Source organism: Equus asinus, chromosome 27 (genome assembly GCF_041296235.1).
Source record: "Equus asinus isolate D_3611 breed Donkey chromosome 27, EquAss-T2T_v2, whole genome shotgun sequence".
NCBI lineage: Eukaryota > Metazoa > Chordata > Mammalia > Perissodactyla > Equidae > Equus > Equus asinus.
The window spans coordinates 23,940,306-23,960,563 of record NC_091816.1 but is presented as its reverse complement, the minus strand read 5'-3'; the positions used below and the strand labels follow the sequence as shown (position 1 = coordinate 23,960,563).

The window sequence follows — 20,258 nt, the reverse complement described above, 5'->3', positions numbered from 1 at the left end:
AATTTTTATTTGATGACTAACTAAATACATCTATGTTTTTGTTGAGTGGACGGAATTTCAGCATTTATTAAGTAGGAATTTCCGGGTCTCGTGAACCTAGCCAGCCATGTGGAGGTAGTTCCACCATTTGAAGCAAGGATTTGTTCTCTGTTACCTAAAATAGGTATCGAGAAGTATTTTTTTCTTTTAGATGTAACTAGAGAAGGTGTGTTGCGGGTAAATACACTTGGAGTCACTCATGGACAAACCAGCGAACCAAATTAAGGGATATGGGTCAACCTTACAAAAGAGTGAAGGACAATTAGGTGAAACTTGTGCTGAGGAAGGCTGAAGGGGGCCTGTGGAGGGTGCAGTATTGTATGTCTAGAAATGGGAATAAGCGTAATGACAGATATTAAACTTTCAAAAAGAATATATTTTGATGATCAACTTAAAGTTTAAAAAGATGTTTTTAAAATAAGATTTCTAAAAACACTGGCAGTTTCAGTTATATATACAGAAAAAGAAGTCCAAGTTTTTTCAGGTTGCAAGTACGTGGTGTTAGATATGAAGTTAAGAGAGAACTGAGTATTACTTACATAAACAAGTGTGTTTTACTTGTCCTAGTTCCAGAAACCACCATATTAAAATTTGAGGATGAAGACTGTGTAAGCACAGTGACAATTGGAAATCGTGTGGATTCGGAGGATTTTAGAACTTTCGGGACTCTAAACTTTTAAAATATTTCTATTATATTAGTAGTTAAAGTCCAATCACTTTGATAAAACTTAGTGGATTTAAAATTTAACTTGTTATTCATAATCTCAAAATCATGGTTTAAAAAGTAATTCTTAACTGCTGTTATTGAGGTAAAATTTACATACTTTGAAATGCACAGATCTTAAGTGTACAATTCAGTGGCTTTCGATGTTAACCATGTAATCATCAAGCCAGTCAAAATAAAGAACATTTCCATCCTCACAGAAGGTTTGCCCCGTGTCCCCACCCTCCGTTCATCCTAATTTCTATCACTGTAGATTAGTTTTCCCTGTTCTTAAACTTCATGGAAATTGAGTCATACAGTTTATAGTCTTTTATGCTTGGCTTCTTTTGCTCAGCATAATGTTTTTGGGATTTATCCATGTTGTGTGTATTAATTCATTCTTTGTTATTACGGAGTAGTATTCCATTATACTAACATGGTTATGTCACACTATATTTTTCCTTTCTCCTTTGGGACATTGGGCTTGCTTCTGATTTTTTGAAGCACAGTGAATAAAGTTGCTATAAACAGATATTTTTGTGGGCCTATGTTTTCGTTTCTCTTCAACTAATTCCTAGGAGTAGAATAGCTGGGTCATAGGTTAGTTATGTGTTTAACTTTCTGAGAAATTGCCAAATAGTATTCCAAAGTGATTGTGTCTTTGTAGACTCCTGCCAACAATGTATGAGAGTTCCATTTGTTTTACATTATCACCAGCATTTGCTGTTGTCTGTCTTTCTATTGTAACCATTTGGATGGGTGTAAAATGGAATGTTACTGTGGCCTTAAATTGCATATCCCTGATGACTAATAGTGTTGAGCATGTTTCCATATGCTTATTGACCATTTCCAGATTCTCATTTGTGATGTGTCTGTTCAGGTCTTTTCTTTCTTTCTATTTCTTTTTTGTGAGGAAGACTGGCCTTGAGCTAATATCTGTGCCAGTCTTCCTCTATTTTTTGTGTATGTGCGTTGCTCCCACAGCATGGCTTGTTGAGCGGAGTGTAGGTCTGCACCCAGGATCTGAACCTGCAAACCCCAGGCCGCTGAAGCGGAGTGTACAAACTTAACCACTACACCACCGGGCCAGCCCCTCAAGTCTTTCCTTTTTTAACTTATTATTTAACCTGTAGTTTATTTGTAGGAGTATTTTTGAAAATATACTCTGGATTCACATCCTTTGTTAGAAATAGATATAGTGAATATTTTCTCCCAGTTTGTAAATTGCCTCTTATTTTCTTAATGTCTTAGAGCTGAAGTTTTTAGTTTTGAAGTCTAATTTACCCACCTTTTTTTCTCTCTGTTCTTTAGATGGGATAATTTTTATTCATCTGTCTTCAAGTTCACCAGCCCTTTTTTCTGTCATTTCCAATCTGTACTTAAGTGCATCTAGTGAATTTTTTATTTCAAATATTGTACTTTTCATGACTAGAATTTCTATTTGGTTCTTTTTTGCAGTTTTTGATTCCTTGCTGAGATTTCCATGTCACTTGTTATGACCACCTTTATCTTTAATTCCTTGAACATATTTATAGTAGCTGCTTTAAAGTCCCTGTAAGCTAATCCCAACATCTGGGCCATCTAGGTCTTGGTTTGTATTGATTGTTTTTTCTCTTACCTATATGTTACTTTTTTGGGGTTCTTCTCAGGTCTAGTTATTTTTGATTGTATACGGAACAAGTGGATGATACTTTCTAGACATTCTAGATTCTATTATCTTCCTCTCATGAGTGTAGGCTTTTGTTCTGGTACACAGTTTAATTTCTGACTGTCATCTTGAGGCTATTTGGTTTAATGCATTTTTTTAGGATGGGTCTATTTGGATTTTGTTCCTAGTCTAAGGTGAATCCCTCAGTCCTGGGACATAGGCTTAACTCATCTAGTTCATGATCCTTCCACAGTTTCAATGGAAAGCCATGGTCACACCTCTAACTTGGGAAGATTCTAGCTCCAAACTCTGCCTCCCTGTGATTGACAGCAGTTGAGGTATCTGCTGAGCTCTTTCAGCCTTCCAGCTGCTGCTTTCCACTGGTCTTTTTGTAGTCTTACCATGCAATTGTAGTCAGCAATGCATTTGAGAGTTTGTACTCAGGTTTTGTGGCTCCATCCTTTTTCGGTATTTCCTGTCTTTATTTCCAGCTGCTTTGGCAGTTCCTGTTTTCTGATATCTTAAGTTCAAAAACCAAACAGATGTTCAGTCTGAGTTCAAACTGCCTTGTACCTCTGAGACCACTGAGTGCCTTCAGGGGAGAGTTGTATAAACATGAATCATACCCAGTGCAAGTCCCTTCTTTCAAGGATAGATCCCCCTTCACTTGCTACCAACTTTGGTTGGTCTCCGGTGCCTTTAAATAATTCTTGAATATTTGTTCCTGATTGTTTTCTGTAGGAAGGTTAGTCTGATTTAAGCTATACTACCATCCCTGGAATTGGAACTCTTTCCTTACTGTTTTTATTATTATTTTAAATTGTGGTAAAATACACATAATGTAAAACTTACCACGTTAGTCATTTTAAATGTACAGTGCAGTAGTGGTAAGTACATTTTCACTGTTGTGCTGAGTTTCTAGAATTCTTTTCCTTTTGCAGCACTGATTATCTATACCTGTTAAACAATTGTCTCCACTCCCCACTTCCTCCAGTCCGTGGTAACCACTGTTCTACTTTGTCTGTGAATTTAACTCTAGACACCTCATGGAAGTGGAATCATAGAGTATTTGTCCATTTGTGTTTAGCTTATTTACTTAGCATAATGTCCTCAAGGTTCATCCATGTTGTAGCATGTGTCAGAATTTCCTTTCTTTTTAAGGCTGATTAATATTCTGTTTTCTGTGTATACCGCATTTTGTTTATCCGTTCATCTATCAGTGGACACTTGGGTTGCTTCCGCCTTTTGGATATTGTGAATAATGCTGCTATGTATGTAGATGTCTTGTTAATTTTCAAGATTTAGACGTTTCTCTGCACTTAGATATAACATATTTATCTAGCATGGACTTATTTGTTTCAGAAATATTTATTTAAAAAAAAAAGGATAAGGCCTGAGGCCTAGTTGACAAAAAAGAAAAACCCCATATTTTCCTCAGGCTGATTTCTGTGCAGTGATTTATTTTAAAAGGAAAATATTATCTAAAGCCTTTGTGTGAGAGCTTTAGTTAATTATACTTTGGTACTTTTTTTTTTAACCATATTCTTAATGTTTACAATTTCCCGTTCTTTATTTTAAGCAAAGTGATTACCAAGGAAGTTGAGCATTATATCATCTACAAAAGGAGAGCTATAGATTGCTATAAAGTTGCTTATTGGGAGTGAAATTATGCATTTGACAGTAGTTAAAAAAACCCCAACAAACTAAAACCAAAGTCGCCTTCTAAAAAATTTGGACATTTAATGAAGAATTGTAATCTAGAAATGCATGTTGAGAAGGCTAAGAGGTTTCATAAGCATTTAGAAAATCCATAGTGATTAAAATTTGCATCTCTGGAGTATTTTAATTTACATTTCTTAACCCTGGCACCAGTATATTTAATTGAAATTCCGAACATCATTGGCTAGCTGTAGTAGACTTGTATTGATAAAATTAGGGGTCTTGGGCTGGCCCAGTGGCATAGTGGTTAAGTTCACATGCTCTGCTTTGGTGGCCTGGGATTCGCAGGTTTGAATCCCGGCATGGACCTAGCACCGCTCATCAAGCCACGCTGTGGCAGCATCCCACATAAAAAAAGAGGAAGATTGGCACAGATGTTAGCTCAGCAACAATTGTCCTGAAGCAAAAAGAGGAAGATTAGCAACAGATGTTAGCTCAGGGCCAATTTTCCTCACAAAATAAATAAATAAATAAAAATTGAGAGTCTCTTGGTATGCTTGCAAAATTTATTAACAGGGACACTTGTTAAGGCTACAATAATGTGAACTCAGTTGATATGAAATGCTTATGAACCAATTATTTAAACATTTCCCCCTGAAGTTAAACTAGGTAACATCACTGTACCATTTTATCTTTATATATCTATTTTCCTCCTCTTAGAATGTGTAATTTAGAGACAGATTTATTCAAAGAGTTGAGTAAAATACAAGACATATGTGTATGTCTATGCATGTGCAAATGTTCATGTGTGGATTTTTTTGTTGTTACTAAAGTGTGCTTGTGTTGTAGCTCAATGTAAATTAGGATTTGTCCTGAGTCTTTAGAGATTGAATGACAAGAAAGAAAGAGGTAATATTCACAAATGTAGGGCAAAATAATACAGTTAGGCTTTCTGTGGAGCAATAAGAGTTATTAAAGCTACAAATGCTGGAGGTCGAATGGCATTACCCGGGGAAGATGATTAAGGTATATTGTTATTGTGTTTTGTTAGCCAATTTCAAATGTAAAAAAATATATTTTAGCAGTTTAGATATAGTATGAATGAGCTATATGTCTGTCTGAGAAGTCAGAACAGCCACCCTTCTATATCAGATACCTTCAAAAATTTCTCCTAAAGTTACATTTCCTGGAAAGCTGACAGGAGATAAAGAAAGAGACTTTTAAAAATCTTTTTGACTTACTAGTAAATCTCAGGCCTCTAGCCTAATTTTCATTAGGCTACCCTGAATTACCTCACTAAAGTGGACGAGAGAATTTAGTTCAGTAATTACTGAGTACATGCTGTTTGCTCAGAACTTTCAATTTAAATTCTTGAATTGAAAATACAATTCTTTGTAAAATTTCATCGTTTTTGGAGCATTGTGGGTACTGACCTCAACACTTTGTCTTGTAAGATACTATCTGAATGTCTTGGAAATACCGTTACTTTCACTACTTTTTGTGGTCTTCACAAATGCAATTAATGTTATATGTACATTTCAAAGTGAAGATATTTCTGTTAGTTTTGATTGGCTCTTAATACTTTTCTGAATTTCAGTGGTAAATGTGCCTGTAAATAAATTGTCCAGGTTATGCGAAAGGCCATAACTTCAGAACAATCATGGCAATAGAAGATATTACGAGGTCATTGTCCAAGTATAACAGAACTTTTCGTTTCTTTGGAACATGTCCTCGATAAGGTGAACCTGATGTGGTAATCTCTTTTACTGGGCCCCCTCTGTGGCCGATTCCAGAGGATGTTAGACTGTTCAAGAATTAGATGCTGACATAGAGGAAGCAGAGCTTGTCCTTGAAAGACCATGACTTCTCCCACCTCTTTAGGCCCAACTCATCTAGTTCATGACTCTTTACCCAGTGGTGTGAACTATGTGTATGTTTTTTTGTTGAATGAATGAATAGATCAATCATAAACTAATAACCCCACATCTTCCCAGAAACTGACTTTCCTTCCACACAGAAAGTAATTATTAATTGCATTTTAAAAACTTTGCAAACTGTAAAGGGCCATCTATATGAACAATGGAATTATTGTCCTTGTCGTTACCATTAGGCCAGTTCCTGGTTGAATGAGGACTGTTTCTTTGTCCCAAGAGACTCAGGTTGTGGACATTTATGGCCCATGGGGCTCTGCCTATTGAGCAGGGAAGAGTATATCTCTCAATTGCTCTGGGGAACAGGCAGAGGGGAAAAATGGCTCTCTTTCTTATACCGTTTATTTAGTTTGAGTCATTCCTCGTTCTGAAAACTTACAGATTACCTAACATCACATTGTCTAGACTGACGTGGTAGCCTTTTAACTGGTCTCCTCCATTCTAGTTTTTCCTCTACTTCGTTATCCTAAATCCTCTTTTCAGATTAATCTAACTAAAACTAAAGTTCCAATCACGTTATTCTATTCTCTGTAATCTTCAGTGATTCCCTTTTACCTACTTAGCTCTTTGAGAACAGTCTGAGAACATAGATGTATTTGAGTGATAATAGCCCCTGAGTTTTTGTTGGCTGTTGTTATGCCTTTAGATGAAAGGCTCTTTGCTTGGCAGGTAGGATGAGTGCTCCTTGCTCCTTCATATCGCATTGTGGTTCCATTACATTATTTATGCTTATTTCTTCATAAAGACCTTAAAATAATTTTATGAATGTGAATTTCTCTGTCTCCTTAAATTGACCCATATGGTTATATTTTAAAATATTTTGTTCGTATGTGTATTGCTGTAAATGAGTGTTATGTATTTATAAATCATGGCTTTATTTTGTACTTTTTACATTTGTTAAATTTTTATGATACTTAGCTTGACCAGGGGTGCTGGTGAGCTGTTGATAGAAGATATATCTGTGGCTAACAGATATTTCTGTTGCTGAGTACAGATTTTTGCCAATATCTATTTTTACGAATTTCTAACCAAAATGTATTACCAGAGGAGTATTTTAGAGCTGTATTAATTAGCATACACAATGTGGTTAGCAAATGTAATGGGACATTATGTAGATGAATATGCCCTTCACATTAATTCTTTAGCATGCTGAAAAGATTTTAAGATATTAAGTCTCTTATAATGCCTCTTAATTTCCCACTATAATTCGAAATTTTTAACAAAAGAAAAAATGCTTCCATTTTCCAGGTGTTTGGGGCTGTGGATTTCCTATTGGTTAAAAATTCTGTAACGTGAAAACTTTTAGTTTAATAAAAGAGTAAGAAAGAACTGCAAATGAACAAATTAGCGGTGTTTTGTTGGCCAGGTGGCCCTCATCATACTCTTGTCGTTTGGCATTGGGATGTCCAGAAGGATGTAAGGATATAAAGGCCTTACAGACAAGGGCCTTTGGAGGTCATGTAATCATGCCTACCATCTCAGGAAGCGATTTTTAGTATGTCGTCCTTGTCTATTCGATATCCAACTCATTTAAAAGTTTCTTATGATGGAACGTGGCACGTTCACCATCTAATGCAGCAACCCCTTGAATAGCTTTAATGTTCCTATTAATTTCCTCCTGTGCTGAGCGGAAAAAACAACTTCCTTGTGGGTTCTACCCATTGATCCCATTTGAGCCTTTTGGGGAAATTTTTAAAAGACAGCCTTTTGCACGTTTTTCCATATAAATATGTTTCAAACAAGCTGGATATCCAGTGGATAAGGAAGCTATTTCAGGTTTCTCATATTTCTTTTACTACGTGCCGTGGTTTGTTCCTCCTTTGTGCAGGACGAATGTTTGACTGGCAGGTAGGAGGCTTGACTTTGCCACCTGTTTGACTTTGAGCAAGGTACTCCACTTATTGGAGCCTCAACTTCTTGAGGGGACGAAACTCAATTACGGTGTAGGAACCATGGTGTACTTGTTGCCAGTAATTGAGGTTATAGGATTGGCCCATTCCTATTTTTGCCATAATTTCTTACATCTGGGTCAGAAACCATTTCTGCTTTCTTCTTGATGGCATAGTCCAATTAGGGATGAAATGTGGCTACTTTTTGCAAAGTCTAGAAAACGTAGCAACCATTTGTTCAAATTAATATCTGGAAGTGAGCAGAAAATAGCTGAAGGTTTTAGGAGATGATTGATTTGTTGGTTTTGCCTTTTTTCTCATGTTCACTCATTAGAGGTGTGGAGATTGATTCCACCTTACATATTGTAGAAGCCTTCTATAAATATTTATGTAATGAATTGTGAAAGGTTGAGGTGGTATCATTCTTTTCTTTTCTTTTTGTTTTTTTAAGATTGGCACCTGAGCCAACCACTGTGGCCAATCTTCCTTTTTTCTTTTTTCTCCCCAGATCCGCCCAGTACATAGTCGTATATTTTAGTTGTGGGTCCTTCTAGTTGTGGCATGTGGGATGCTGCCTCAGCATGGCCTAATGAACAGTGCCATGTCTGTGCCAGGATCCAAACTGGCGAAACCCTGGGCCGCCGAATCAGTGTACGAACTTAACCACTCGGCTGCGGTGCCAGCCCCTATTTGTTTCTTTTCAATGCCTGCCTCTCAGTCTTTGGCAAGTAATCGTTCTCAGCTATAAGGCTCAGTTATCTTAAGTATCTTATCCCCATGACTGAGGCCAATGGAATCACTTTGAGGATTTATCCAAACCTTTGTATTTGTGTCTGTGAACCAAATTATTGATGCCCTGTGTATGTTTTTGAGCTACGAGATTTAAGATGGTATTTTGTGGAAAAGCATTGGATATACTTTCTTGGTTGATGTTCTGAGACAAAAGCCATCACAGATATTACGACAAGAGTGGTGCTCCCTTTGACCTGTGGGCTTTTGCACGTGTGTGGTACCTTCACATAGAGGTGAATACGAATCCTGAGCTGGGGGTTCCATTTGTTCTCCAATTTTCTAAGAAACATGACCCCTCTCCCCCTTGATGTTCAGTGGCCAAGATGACTAAAAGGACCACCAAATCCTAGGCTAGAAAATTATTTGAGAGTATGGGTTAGTCGTTTGTACGCCTGGTATGAAGTGAATTAGGATCTCAAGTTACATTTTGTTCCTCGGGATTCCTGGAGATAAAACACTGCAGACAAGCCAAGCAGAGCAGGAGGGTAAATTATTGCTTTGAAATAAGGTATCGTCACATCTAAATTAAGCCAAATCAAGTGGTGTTTGGAAAGGGAAAGAAAAAGCTTTGAGAAATAAGCAGTGATTAAGAGAAAAACAAGCCTAGGTACCCTTGAGCTGGACCAGATGGAGAGGGAATGTGTGGCTAAACGTTCTTCTCCCTTGTGGCAATCAGCACTTAAGCCCAGGAACACTTTTATCTTTCAAAAGACCTAATGTTTTGCAAAGATCACGTTGGCTTCACTCTCTTTCTGTGGCTTTGAGTTGCCCTGTGCAACACGGTAACCACGATACTCTTGTGATTCTTGAGCACCAGAAATGTGGCTAGTCCACACTGAGATGTGCTGAAAGGGTAAAATACACAGCGGATTGTGAAGACTTAGCATGAATAAAAGGCAAAATACTTCAGAATTTTTAATATTGGTTATGTATTGAAATCAATATTTTGGATAGATCAGATGAAATATTACAATTAATGTCATGTGTTTCTTTTTCCTTTTTAATATGGCTACTAGAAACTTAAAATTACATATGTGGCTCTCATATTTCTGTTGGACTGCACTGGTCTAGAGCTGAGGTTTTCTAGTTCCAAGCATAGAATTGATCCAGAATTAAGAAAATAGAGACTAGAAATCTTCCAAGGAGGGTGGTCAGCCACGGATGCTGAGCCTGGAGTCACAGCTGACTTAGAGGATTCTTCCTCCAATGGTCGAGGTCTCATTAGGAGACAGAAACCACACGGTGATTGAACAGAGAAAGTTTAAAGAATTATTAACATGGGATTAACTACTAACAGATGAAGAGAACTCTAAAGAATGTAGGAGGAGCAGGTAATGGGAGCAACTGCTACATCTAGGGCTGAGGCAAAGCACTTTAGGAAGAGATAAATTTGGAGGAAGTGTCCTTCTTCACCCCAGACCTGAGATCCAGGCCTTGTTGGAGAGGGCACAACCTTGGCCCCATTGATGGTGGAGAACTTTGGGGAGAGTCCACAGGCTGGGGGAAGCCACCCACAGATTTATCTGGGAAGCTGCTCTCCAGGTGCTGTTGGAACTTTCTGGGGGTGAGTGCCATCCAGTGCCCAGCGTGCTACTGTCCGCTGCACATTGCACACAGGAACCAGAGCACACAGGAACCAGAAAGAGAAGCCCCTTCCTCCTGCAGTGTCCCTCTAGCATCATCTACTGTCAAAACTTAACATTATGCCAGTTGGCAAAGAAGAAATGTTTACAAGGTCCAGCTCTAGTATCATAAGGTGGAGCGAAAAAGGATGCATTTGGTGCTGAGAGGCAATAAATTGATAACTGGCATGCTCCATAAGTGTGTGGTCAGTGTGTGAGATGCTCCATTTTTTTATTTGGCACCAAGACATGCAGCTACCACACCCCAAACATTCTATTTCGATGAGAATATTTCATTTTATTTTATTGAGGTAGCATTGGTTTATAACATTTATATAGGTTTCAGGTGTACAGCATTATAATTTGACATCTGTATATACTACAGTGTGCTCACCACCAAAAGTCTAGTTTCCGTCCATCAGCATACAGTTGACCCCCTTTACCCATTTTTCTCTCCCCTTATCTCCATCCCCTCTGGTAACCACCAGTGTGTTGTCTACTTCTGTGAGTTTGTTTTTGTTCTGTTTGTTTGTTTTGTTTTTTATATTCCACATATGACTGAAATCATATGGTATTTGTCTTTCTCCATCTGACTTATTTCATTTAGCATAATACCCTCAAGGTCCATCAACATTGTCGCAAATGGCAAGATTTCATCTTTGTAATGGCTGAGTATTATTCTGTTCTATATATGTATAGCCCGTCTTCTTTATCCATTCATCTGTTGATGGGCACTTAGGTTGTTTTCATATCTTGGCTATTGTAAATAATGCGGCAGTGAACATGGAGGTGCATGGATCTTTTTGAATTAGTGTTTTTGTATTTTTTGGATAAATACCCAGAAGTGGAATAGCTGGATCATATGGTAGTTCTGTTTTTAATGTTTTGAGGATTCTCCATACTGTTTTCTATAATGGCTGCACCAAATTTACATTCCCACCAGCAGTGTGTGAGGGTTCCCTTTTCTCCACATCCTCTGCAACACTTATTTCTTGTGATTTTGATAATAGCCATTCTAATGGTGGAGGTGATACCTCATTGTGGTTTTGATTTGTATTTCCCTCATAATTAGTGACGTTGAGTATCTTTTCATGTGCCTGTTGGCCGTCTGTATGTCTTCTTTGGAAAAAATGTCTCTTCAGATCTTCTGCCCATTTTTCTATTGGGTCATTTGTTATTTTTTTTGTATGGGTTCTTTATATATTTTGCATATTATTGAGAGAATCATTCATTTTAAAAGATTTTAGGAAAGATTATGTCTTCTCTTGTTTTCTACTCTCTGTCTAGTTTAAGCAGTGAAAATGTGAAATAGCAGGTGGCCAGTTTCCAGTAGAAATGTTGTGTTGGTGCTGACTCCTTTGATCTAAATTTTACTCATTGCTTTGTTTCTTCCTGGTAGTGTTTGACTACAGTTACAGAGATTATGTTCTGTCCTGGTATGGAAGCCTCAGCAGAGATGAGGGACGGCTTTACCATCTCCTCTTGGAAGACTTTTGGGAAATTGCCAGACAGCTGCGCCACAGACTGAGCCACGTGGATGTGGTTAAAGTAGTCTGCAATGATGTTGTAAGAACTTTACTCACTCATTTCTGTGACCTGAAAGCTGCAAATGCCAGGTAATTGCTATGAACAACCTTCACCTCCTTTTTTTTTCCACGTTATTTTTCTTATTGAGTAAGGTCTAAGTCAAGACAAAACTCTAGCATATTCTTCCTCTTGCTGGCAGTTGGCTTGAAATGTAGACATCTTGAGGCAGAATAATTATAGTGTTCTTATAGAGTAGATTTTTAAAATAACCTTCTAATAGAAAACCACTTTACAGACTTGCTTAATTTGGTAAATAACTTAAACAGTGAAATGAATTTTACTGAGCCAGCACTATCCTGACCTTATTTCTAGTATTATGGGTACTTAGAAATAGAAAATTTAAATATAGTGTTTTATATTGTGAGGAATGTCAGTGAGTTTGCAATTTTTAGAAAAGTTTAATTTTTTGTTTCTTTTTGTGAGTCCTATGTGAAGGGCTCCGTTTCATCACAATATCCTGAAAATTGATTTTTAAAACTTAATAATATAATGTGTGGGCTGTAACTAGAGAAGATGTTTACAGTGTGAAGATTGCTGATATTTAGGCTTGTTAGGCCTTTGGACTGTTACATTGACAAAGTTTGTGCCTCTGAGATGACGGCCTTTGGAAGAAGAGTTCAGTGAGGCCATTTCTGCGCTCCCAACAAATTCCTGCTTTCTTTGGTTTGCTGATAGGATCTTAAATGTACGTCTTACTCTTGAGTGACTGTGAGAACGATTAATTATAGCACTTCTAACTTGTGCGTGAAAAGAAATACTGAAATGAGTAGCCTTCTCTCTGTTTGGATCTGGACTCAGGTGGGCTAGGAGCAGGGCTCCCTATAGTTAACGTGGCCTGTTCTCACTGATGTTACTACTTATTATTATTCCTCTGCTTTCAGGGAAGAGAGAAAGTATTTGAAAAATGCAGAAGGGGATGAGTAAGCGTTAGCATCAGCATCCTTATTGGGCAAGTGGCAACTCACGTTCTCTTCGAAGAAGCCCCGTCGTGTGAATTTATCAGACAGCAGGCCCTCTCCTGCCCTGGGATGTTCCTCAGTGGGACTTGGTTGCTCACTGTGGTTGTGCAGCAGCGTCTCTCTGTTCTCAGCTCTGTTGCCTCTTCCCTGCGTCATCTTCTCTCCCAGTGTCTGCCTCCCTCAGGCTTATGAGGCCAAAATCCACAGAGCCATCAAATACCTATTGTTTTCCAGTTTGCTGCTCCCAGCATTTTGCACACTTTTTAGAAACTGTGACCCATAGTAAGAAATGGAGTTTATATTGTGATCCAGTTTCATAAAACAATGCTCATTACCTGTGATAACTTTGGTATTGTTTATTCTTTAACGTTTTTTTAAAATGGTGTTTGAGACTAAATTTTACTTTGCTCCTTGTGAGTCACAACCCATGGTTTGAAAAAATTACTGTAAGGCAGTAGTTCTCAGATTTTGTGGTCTCGGGATCCCTCTGTACTCTTAAAAGTTATTGAGGACCTAAAAGAGCTTTTGTTTGTGTGGTTGTATCTCGTGGTGTGCTGGAGCCAGCTTGGACTGGTGTGCAAGAGCTGAGGATGTCCATCTCTTCCCAGCTCTGAGTTCAGTGGTATCGTTGGTGGCTTGTAGTTGGCTGTAGAGGGAGTATTTATACTGTGAAATGGGCAAATGCTACAAATCAGAGCTTTTTTTCCCTTGGAGAGCCAGGTGTTGAACATTTACCAGCTCACCACTCATATCTATCAGGATTTACCATATTAGATATTAAAACTAAGAAGTGTTTAAAGTGCAAGAATACACAGTACATTAGCCATCAGTGATATGTCATCTCACATCAGGTAGCCTCTAGGAATCTCCACTCTACTTATGAGAATGAGAGTGAAAAAGACAAATGACGTTTTTGTGTACGAATACAGTTTTGACCTCACAGACCCCCTCAAAGGGTCTTGAGGACATTTAGGAGTCTCCAGACTCCTCTTTGAAAAACTGCTGTTTATAGAGAAAGTAACTTCCAGTAAGGAGGTGTGTGAACTAATAAGGAAAGTTGGAGAAATAGGCCTCTTGGGTGACCTCCTTCAGGTCTCAGAAGCTCCGGCCTCTCCTTTCGAGTGTTCAGCAAACCTTTGGAGCACCTGCTAGTTTGCTGTGGTGTCTGTTACCTGAAGCGCACCCTCGTTCTGCCCGGCAGATCATGTCAAAGACTTGTTTGAATCTGTGGAAGCTCATTTTAAAAGAAAGCATTTCAATGATGGCCCAGTAGAGAAGAGGATTTAGAAATCAGTGTTTTTAACTCCAGTTAGAAGACTGATGGATGTAGGTTGCGGAGAAGAGCAAGTGGTTAGAGAAATCTAGTATTTTTATGATTATCTGATTTCAACATGAGAATATATTTTTCATTGAGACATTTGCCAGCTTCTGAAATTACTGCTTTTGTGGATAATATAAAGATATTATGGGTACAGAATAGGAATAATAGAAACAGAGAATTGTTATTCCATTTTAGAAACTCCTTCTCTTTGAGCTTCTAGTTTTCTTATGCCAGGGGTAGATTTATTTTACTGATATCTGGGCTATGCCTGGAAGCTCTACTTGATGATTCCTGTTAAAGGGAAAATCTACCACTGTTCTCTGGGATTATGAATATTTGAAAAAGTGCCGGTAGGTTACTGGTGTTTGCGTATAGATGATCGTGCCCCGGAGGTGAACCCTTGAGAACCAATATCTGACTGTGCATCATCTTCTACAAATCACACGCTGAGACTGGCAGACACAGAGTCTAGGTTTGATGGCTTTATCTGTGCTCGTGTGCCCCAGGTAAACAGTGTCCTCTCCTAGAAATCTCCACTGGGGTGCAGATATCTGTTGGCTACAAAATGACTTTGGCAGCCCAGGAAGCACCCAATTGAATTGGTCACTATCAGACAAGAGAATAATAAATTGCATTAATAAAAGCAACTCATCCTTGGATTGACTGTTAGGCAATTGTGTGGAGGCAGCTTTCCGGTCAGTCTGTATCTATTTCCAGGCCAACTTTCTGTTGCTGCTTTAAGCCAATCCAGATCACATGTAATTCTTGCCTCTGCTGCTGCTTCCTTTGTCCCATCTGTCTTGTTACAGCATGTTTCAGGAAAATCTAAAAATGATTGTTTTTATGCTGTTAAGTCAATAGCATCTTTAATTTTGTAGTCTCCTTCTTAACAATCTGTGCATTTTGTTTACCAGGAAAGCACCAGCATCCTGGTTAAGGGAAAACAATGTTTTTATTCATGTATTTTTCTTCTTTATCTCTGAGATACTTTTTCCTTTTCATCTTTGCAGTCTCTGATTATGGTGTAGTGTGAAGAGTCTGGCTGAGAGTCACACAGAACAGGACTTGAGAGTTTCGTATTTGTTACCTCTGTGACTTTGGACTATTCACTTAACTGTTCAGATCCTTAATATGCTCATCTATAAAATGGTGATGATGCTGTCTACTTCTCGGTGTAGATGGGGAGATTAAGTAATAATTGCACATATAACACTTACAAAAGGTTAATGTCCTATTGCTTGCTGAAGGAATGAGACCTCGGAGGTAAGTAGTAGGAATTACAGTAAAAAAACAATTGATCCACACCTAGGAAGGAGGATGCTGCCAGGACGGAGGCTACAGTCCTCCAGAAGGCTAGATGGACCTCTCTTAACCCCACAGTAGCCATGTGCCTCGTGTTCCTTTCTTCGCTTCTAAAGCAATAGTTTATGTTTATTTACTAGAGGGCACCGTAGGAATATCCCACCCAGAGCTAGGAGAAGATTCTAGCGAGCACTCGAATTTCCCTTTTACCGTAGATCAAGCTTGTTTGACCAACTCTCTGGGCTTTGACTCATTCAGGAGGTCTTCCTCTAACTCCCTTCTGGGAGGGAGAGGAGCGTGTGGAAGTCTGACGACCGGGCTCCTTTTATTAGCTGCCTTCCACTGGAACAGAGTAGGGACTGTGTGTACCTGGAGAGAGAGAGAGATTTTGATGTTATATAATGAAGCCTCTCTTGTTAAAGTGGATTTTTTTGGGGGCCAACTTCCCCCAAAATATCAACCAAATATATATTTTAAAATAAAGATTTATCCCTAAAAGTGCTTGACATGACAGATCAGCATCTAAATCTTTTTATGTTAAATATCAACTCTAGCTGACAGCATAACTAGAGTTTAAAATGATCGAAGATACTGTTTTTTTAAAAGTCCGCATATATATCCGTGTCTGTACAAAGGCTTACTCTTAAAATCTCTGTTTATGCTGTTGGCTTTGCACATCAGGATTGAATTCCTCTTGCTTGTTGTAGAAGACAATGAGGAAGTCTTTTTTTTAGTGTTCATACTCCAGAAACTGGTCTTCAGTGTCTAGTGCAAAAAAACCCCAAAACTACAGCTAGGTCCTGGGAGACACTAGTCAAGAAGGTACCAACATGCATTTATTTGTTTCATTTCCTGTGTAGCACCTAGCATGTGTTCATCCCCCATTTAGTGTTGTTTTTTTTCTTTTCAGTATTGGCCATTAGTTAGTATAAGAAGCCTATAAACTTTGCTGCTTAGCTGAAAGATACTAGAAAAATTAGCCTCCCAGTCTTTGTTGAATTGCTGTTAAGAGACTGTGGGAAAACAAGGTGTAGAAAATTCTACTTTGCACTTCTCTTCACTCAGATCCTCCAAATTCACGGTCCTAGGGTGGGGATGGGGTCATTGCTGACAGGGAATCCATGACCAGGGTTGGTAAGACTGGATGGAAGATACTTGAGTGCCTCATGGAGGGCATTTTGCCGTCCAGTTACGTAGCATCAAGTCATGGGCCCTCTCCTCATAGAAATCCCCATAGATCTTTTATCCCACGATCACCCAGTCAGGAAAGCTGGCTGGTGACCCTGTTTTATGCTGTGTTAGATTTTTTTGAAAAATGAAGCTGTAGATCACATTTAAGAAGAGACCTAGGAAACTTAAAAATCGTCTAGTTAGGGGCTGGCCCAGTAGTGTAGGGGTTAAGTTCACATGTTACACTTCGGCAGCCCAGGGTTCATGGTTCAGATTCCAGGCACAGACCTACACACCGCTCATCAAACCATGCTGTGGCAGCATCCCACATACAGAATAGAGGAAGGTTGGCAAAAGATGTTAGCTCAGGGCCAATCTTCCTCAAGCAAAAAGAGGAAGATTGGCAAAAGATGTTGGCTCAGGGCCAATCTTCCTCACCCCTCCCCCCAAAATCTTATTAAAGATATACTCATACCTTTCTGCGTTGTTGCTGTGATTTGCAAGTTATGTATAAATGTTGACTCTACTTAAGGTTTGAAATCCCAAAAGGCCATACATTTGCATTTTTCAGATTAGTCTGTGATTGAGGAAATTATTGACTATTGCCGTTGTTGAGGAGCGGGCACAGTTATTAAAACCAATGTATTTCTCATTTGAAATATTTTTTACCTAATGGTATGTAACTGAATTGTTTCCAGAAATTTCTTTCCTTCCTTTTCTCTCTCTCCGTTTGTTTATTCTTTTAGACATGAAGAACAGCCGAGGCCTTTTATGTTGCATGCATGCTTGAGGAACGCAGATGAAGAAGGAAGATTCCTACAGATGTGCTCTCGGATTCTGGTGTTTTGTCTCCTCCCCTCAAAGGATGTCCAGTCTCTCAGCTTGCGTATAATGCTTGCAGAAATTCTCACAAGAAAAGGTAGACTTTTATAAGTAACTGATATTACTAATGCAATGATAATTGTGCCAACATACTAGTTTTGCAACATACTAATGTGATAACACTTTATATGACACCTGTGCAGACCTTGTATACGATGGGACATAAGGGAATTAAAGTATTTTCAAAATATCAATTTTAAATGTCACTCAAAGAAGGCATCATTTGGGGGCTGGCCCAGTGGCCCAGTGGTTAAGTGTGCGTGTTCCACTTTGGTGGGCTGGGGTTTGCTGGTTCGGATCCCAGGTGCAACCTAGGCACGGCTTATGAAGCCATGCTGTGGCAGGCATCCCATGTATGAAAAAAAACAGAGGATGATGGGCACGGATGTTAGCTCAGGGCTGATCTTCCTCAGCAAAAAGAGGAGGATTTGCAGTGGATGTTAGCTCAGGGCTAATGTTCTTCAAAAAAAAAGGCGGCATCATTTGGCCATGCATCATAAACGTTTTTTACATAACATATTGCCGAATGCATAGTCCATTCCATTTATAAGAGATAACCAGACCTTATGCTCTCCACAGGGAAGCATCCATTTGGGATAGCTTTTGAGTTACCCAGGCCAATAATTTATGCATTAAGGAAAGAATATCTATACTCAGACTCCAATGTGCATTTACCTAAAATGCCTTTGCTTACAAGATTCATTGATAATGCCTATATGTAATTTGTGAACTTGGTATAAATGAAAAAGGAGCTGCACCACCATATAGTGTGATTACCAGAAAAAAGTATATCCAGGGAAATGCTTAGTTAGGATAAGAAACATGGAGGAAAATATGATCTAAGAGAAACTTTTCCTGTCTCAGAGTCTCAAACAAATAACGTTGCATTTGATGCGCATTGATTGAATATCTCATTATCTCAGGAGTAGCCGGCTGAGCCCATTAGCTGCTACAACCAACCACAGAGACGAGGGCAACTTTTTAGGATGAATTTATAATAGTGTCATTGACTTTAACAACTTCCCCCCTCAGGTCTGCTTTCACCAGTTGGGAGAATGTTGACTTTCTATGGACAAAACATTTTGAGCCTTATAAAAGAAATATAAGAAAAAAACTTAGTGTACTTAATTTCGATAGCTTTGTTAGCAACTTGGGTTCCAAATGACTTTCTTTGATTTTTCCTTTACATTTAACTCATCTGTTAAAACAACTGCTTGATTGTAGCCGTAGTTGGTAGCATACCCAGAGGGATGGCTGGCTGTGTGTGTGTGTATGTGTGTGTGTGAGTGTGTGTGAGAGAGAGAGAGAGAGAGAGAGAGAGAGAGAAAGAGAGAGAGTCCCCCATTTAGGTATTTTAAAAATGTTTCCCAAATGTAGTTTCAATTATATAACATAAAAACAACTACTTTAAAAGGGAATACCTTTTCAAGTGGCGCTTTCTTCTTTTTCCCACAGTCTTGAAGCCATTAGTGGAGCTGCTTAGTAATCCTGGTTACATTAACCAGATGCTACTTGCCCAGTTGGAGCACAGAGAACAGATGAATGAACATCACAAGCGAGCCTACACCTACGCTCCTTCTTATGAAGAGTTCATCAAGCTCATTAACAGCAACTCTGACGTTGAGTTCTTGAAGCAACTAAGGTATTTGGTCTTCCATTATAGCATGATAATAGCTGCTAGTTATCATCCTCTGCCTATTTAGGTTAAAAAGGAAGTCCGTAAATTTTGCTGTTCAGTGACAACTAAATTTATCCAGCTTTTCCTTTAGCAGTGGAATTAGTTTGTTCAAAGTACCATGTTTTTCATGTAATTAGGTTATAATAGATTGAAAGCTGTTCAGTTGTTAGGCGTACCTGCTTGGCTGCTCAGATGCTTGCCTTAGAAAAGCTTTGGAAGGCGATGATGTTTTTTTTAAATTATGATGGAGAACATTGTGTTGATTTTCATTTTTCTTAAAAAATGCAGAGGCCCACGATTGGGAATAAAAGGTTGTTGACTAATTGTTTTGAGAAAACGTTTTAAAATGTATCCCAGGAGTCTCTTTTATAGTGGAGTTCAATCTTCCTTACTGTACTTGAGATATTTTAGGAGTGAGTGTGTGCGTGTTGTGGGTTTATTTTTTCTTTTTCTTTTTATGGTGTATGCCTATACAGTATGATTATATAGTATTGTGTAGTTTGTGGTTTTCCAGCACTGTTTCTCTAGTAACCCTTCTGTTTTAGTGTCCCCAAACGAGAATACATGGGGAAGAGAGGAATCTCTGATCTGTCAATTGTGCTTCTGAAAACTAATTTTGGTAAATCACTGGTGGAAGAGTAAACTATTGGCTGAAAACGGGTCTTTGAACTATTTGAGGACTCGCAACTTGCCACATTTGCCTCTGAACTAGGGTTAACATTAAGGTGGGTTATGCTAATTCATCTTCTGGTCGGTCTGAATAATACACTGTCAAAGAGGCATATGTTGTAGATGGCGTTGTGTCCTCGTAAACTGCATCACGTTCTAAGTTCCCTCAAATGTATAGTGATGGGTTTAATTGTATGATTTTGTTTACAGGTAATTTCATTCTTATGGGATACAATCTCTGGAGATTTTGTTTACGCTTCTCTTTCTTTGCATAGTCTTGAATAAGCTATCTGGTACTCACTTGTAATAGATTTGTGATTATGTACGTGCAAATCTGGAAGTTCTTTTTTGATGTTTGTGACATTGGAGCTGATCGAGAACCCAAGAGCCAATATTCCAGGTTTGTT

At 38.6% G+C, this 20,258-nt stretch overlaps 1 protein-coding gene across 5 annotated transcripts in view; it reads left to right on the top strand.

Moving 5' to 3' along the window:
• Positions 1–20,258, top strand: part of SNX25 (sorting nexin 25) — a 127,559-nt gene that overhangs the window by 25,414 nt on the left and 81,887 nt on the right. For all 5 annotated transcript variants that reach the window (XR_011498886.1, XR_011498885.1, XM_044760699.2 and 2 more), the window contains exons 3-5: positions 11,683–11,899; positions 17,369–17,541; positions 18,960–19,146. Coding sequence is in view for 3 of the 5 variants with exons in the window: in XM_044760699.2 (XP_044616634.2) it covers positions 11,683–11,899; positions 17,369–17,541; positions 18,960–19,146 (577 nt within the window). In the remaining 2 variants the exon portion in view is untranslated. The remainder of the gene's footprint in view (positions 1–11,682; positions 11,900–17,368; positions 17,542–18,959; positions 19,147–20,258) is intronic.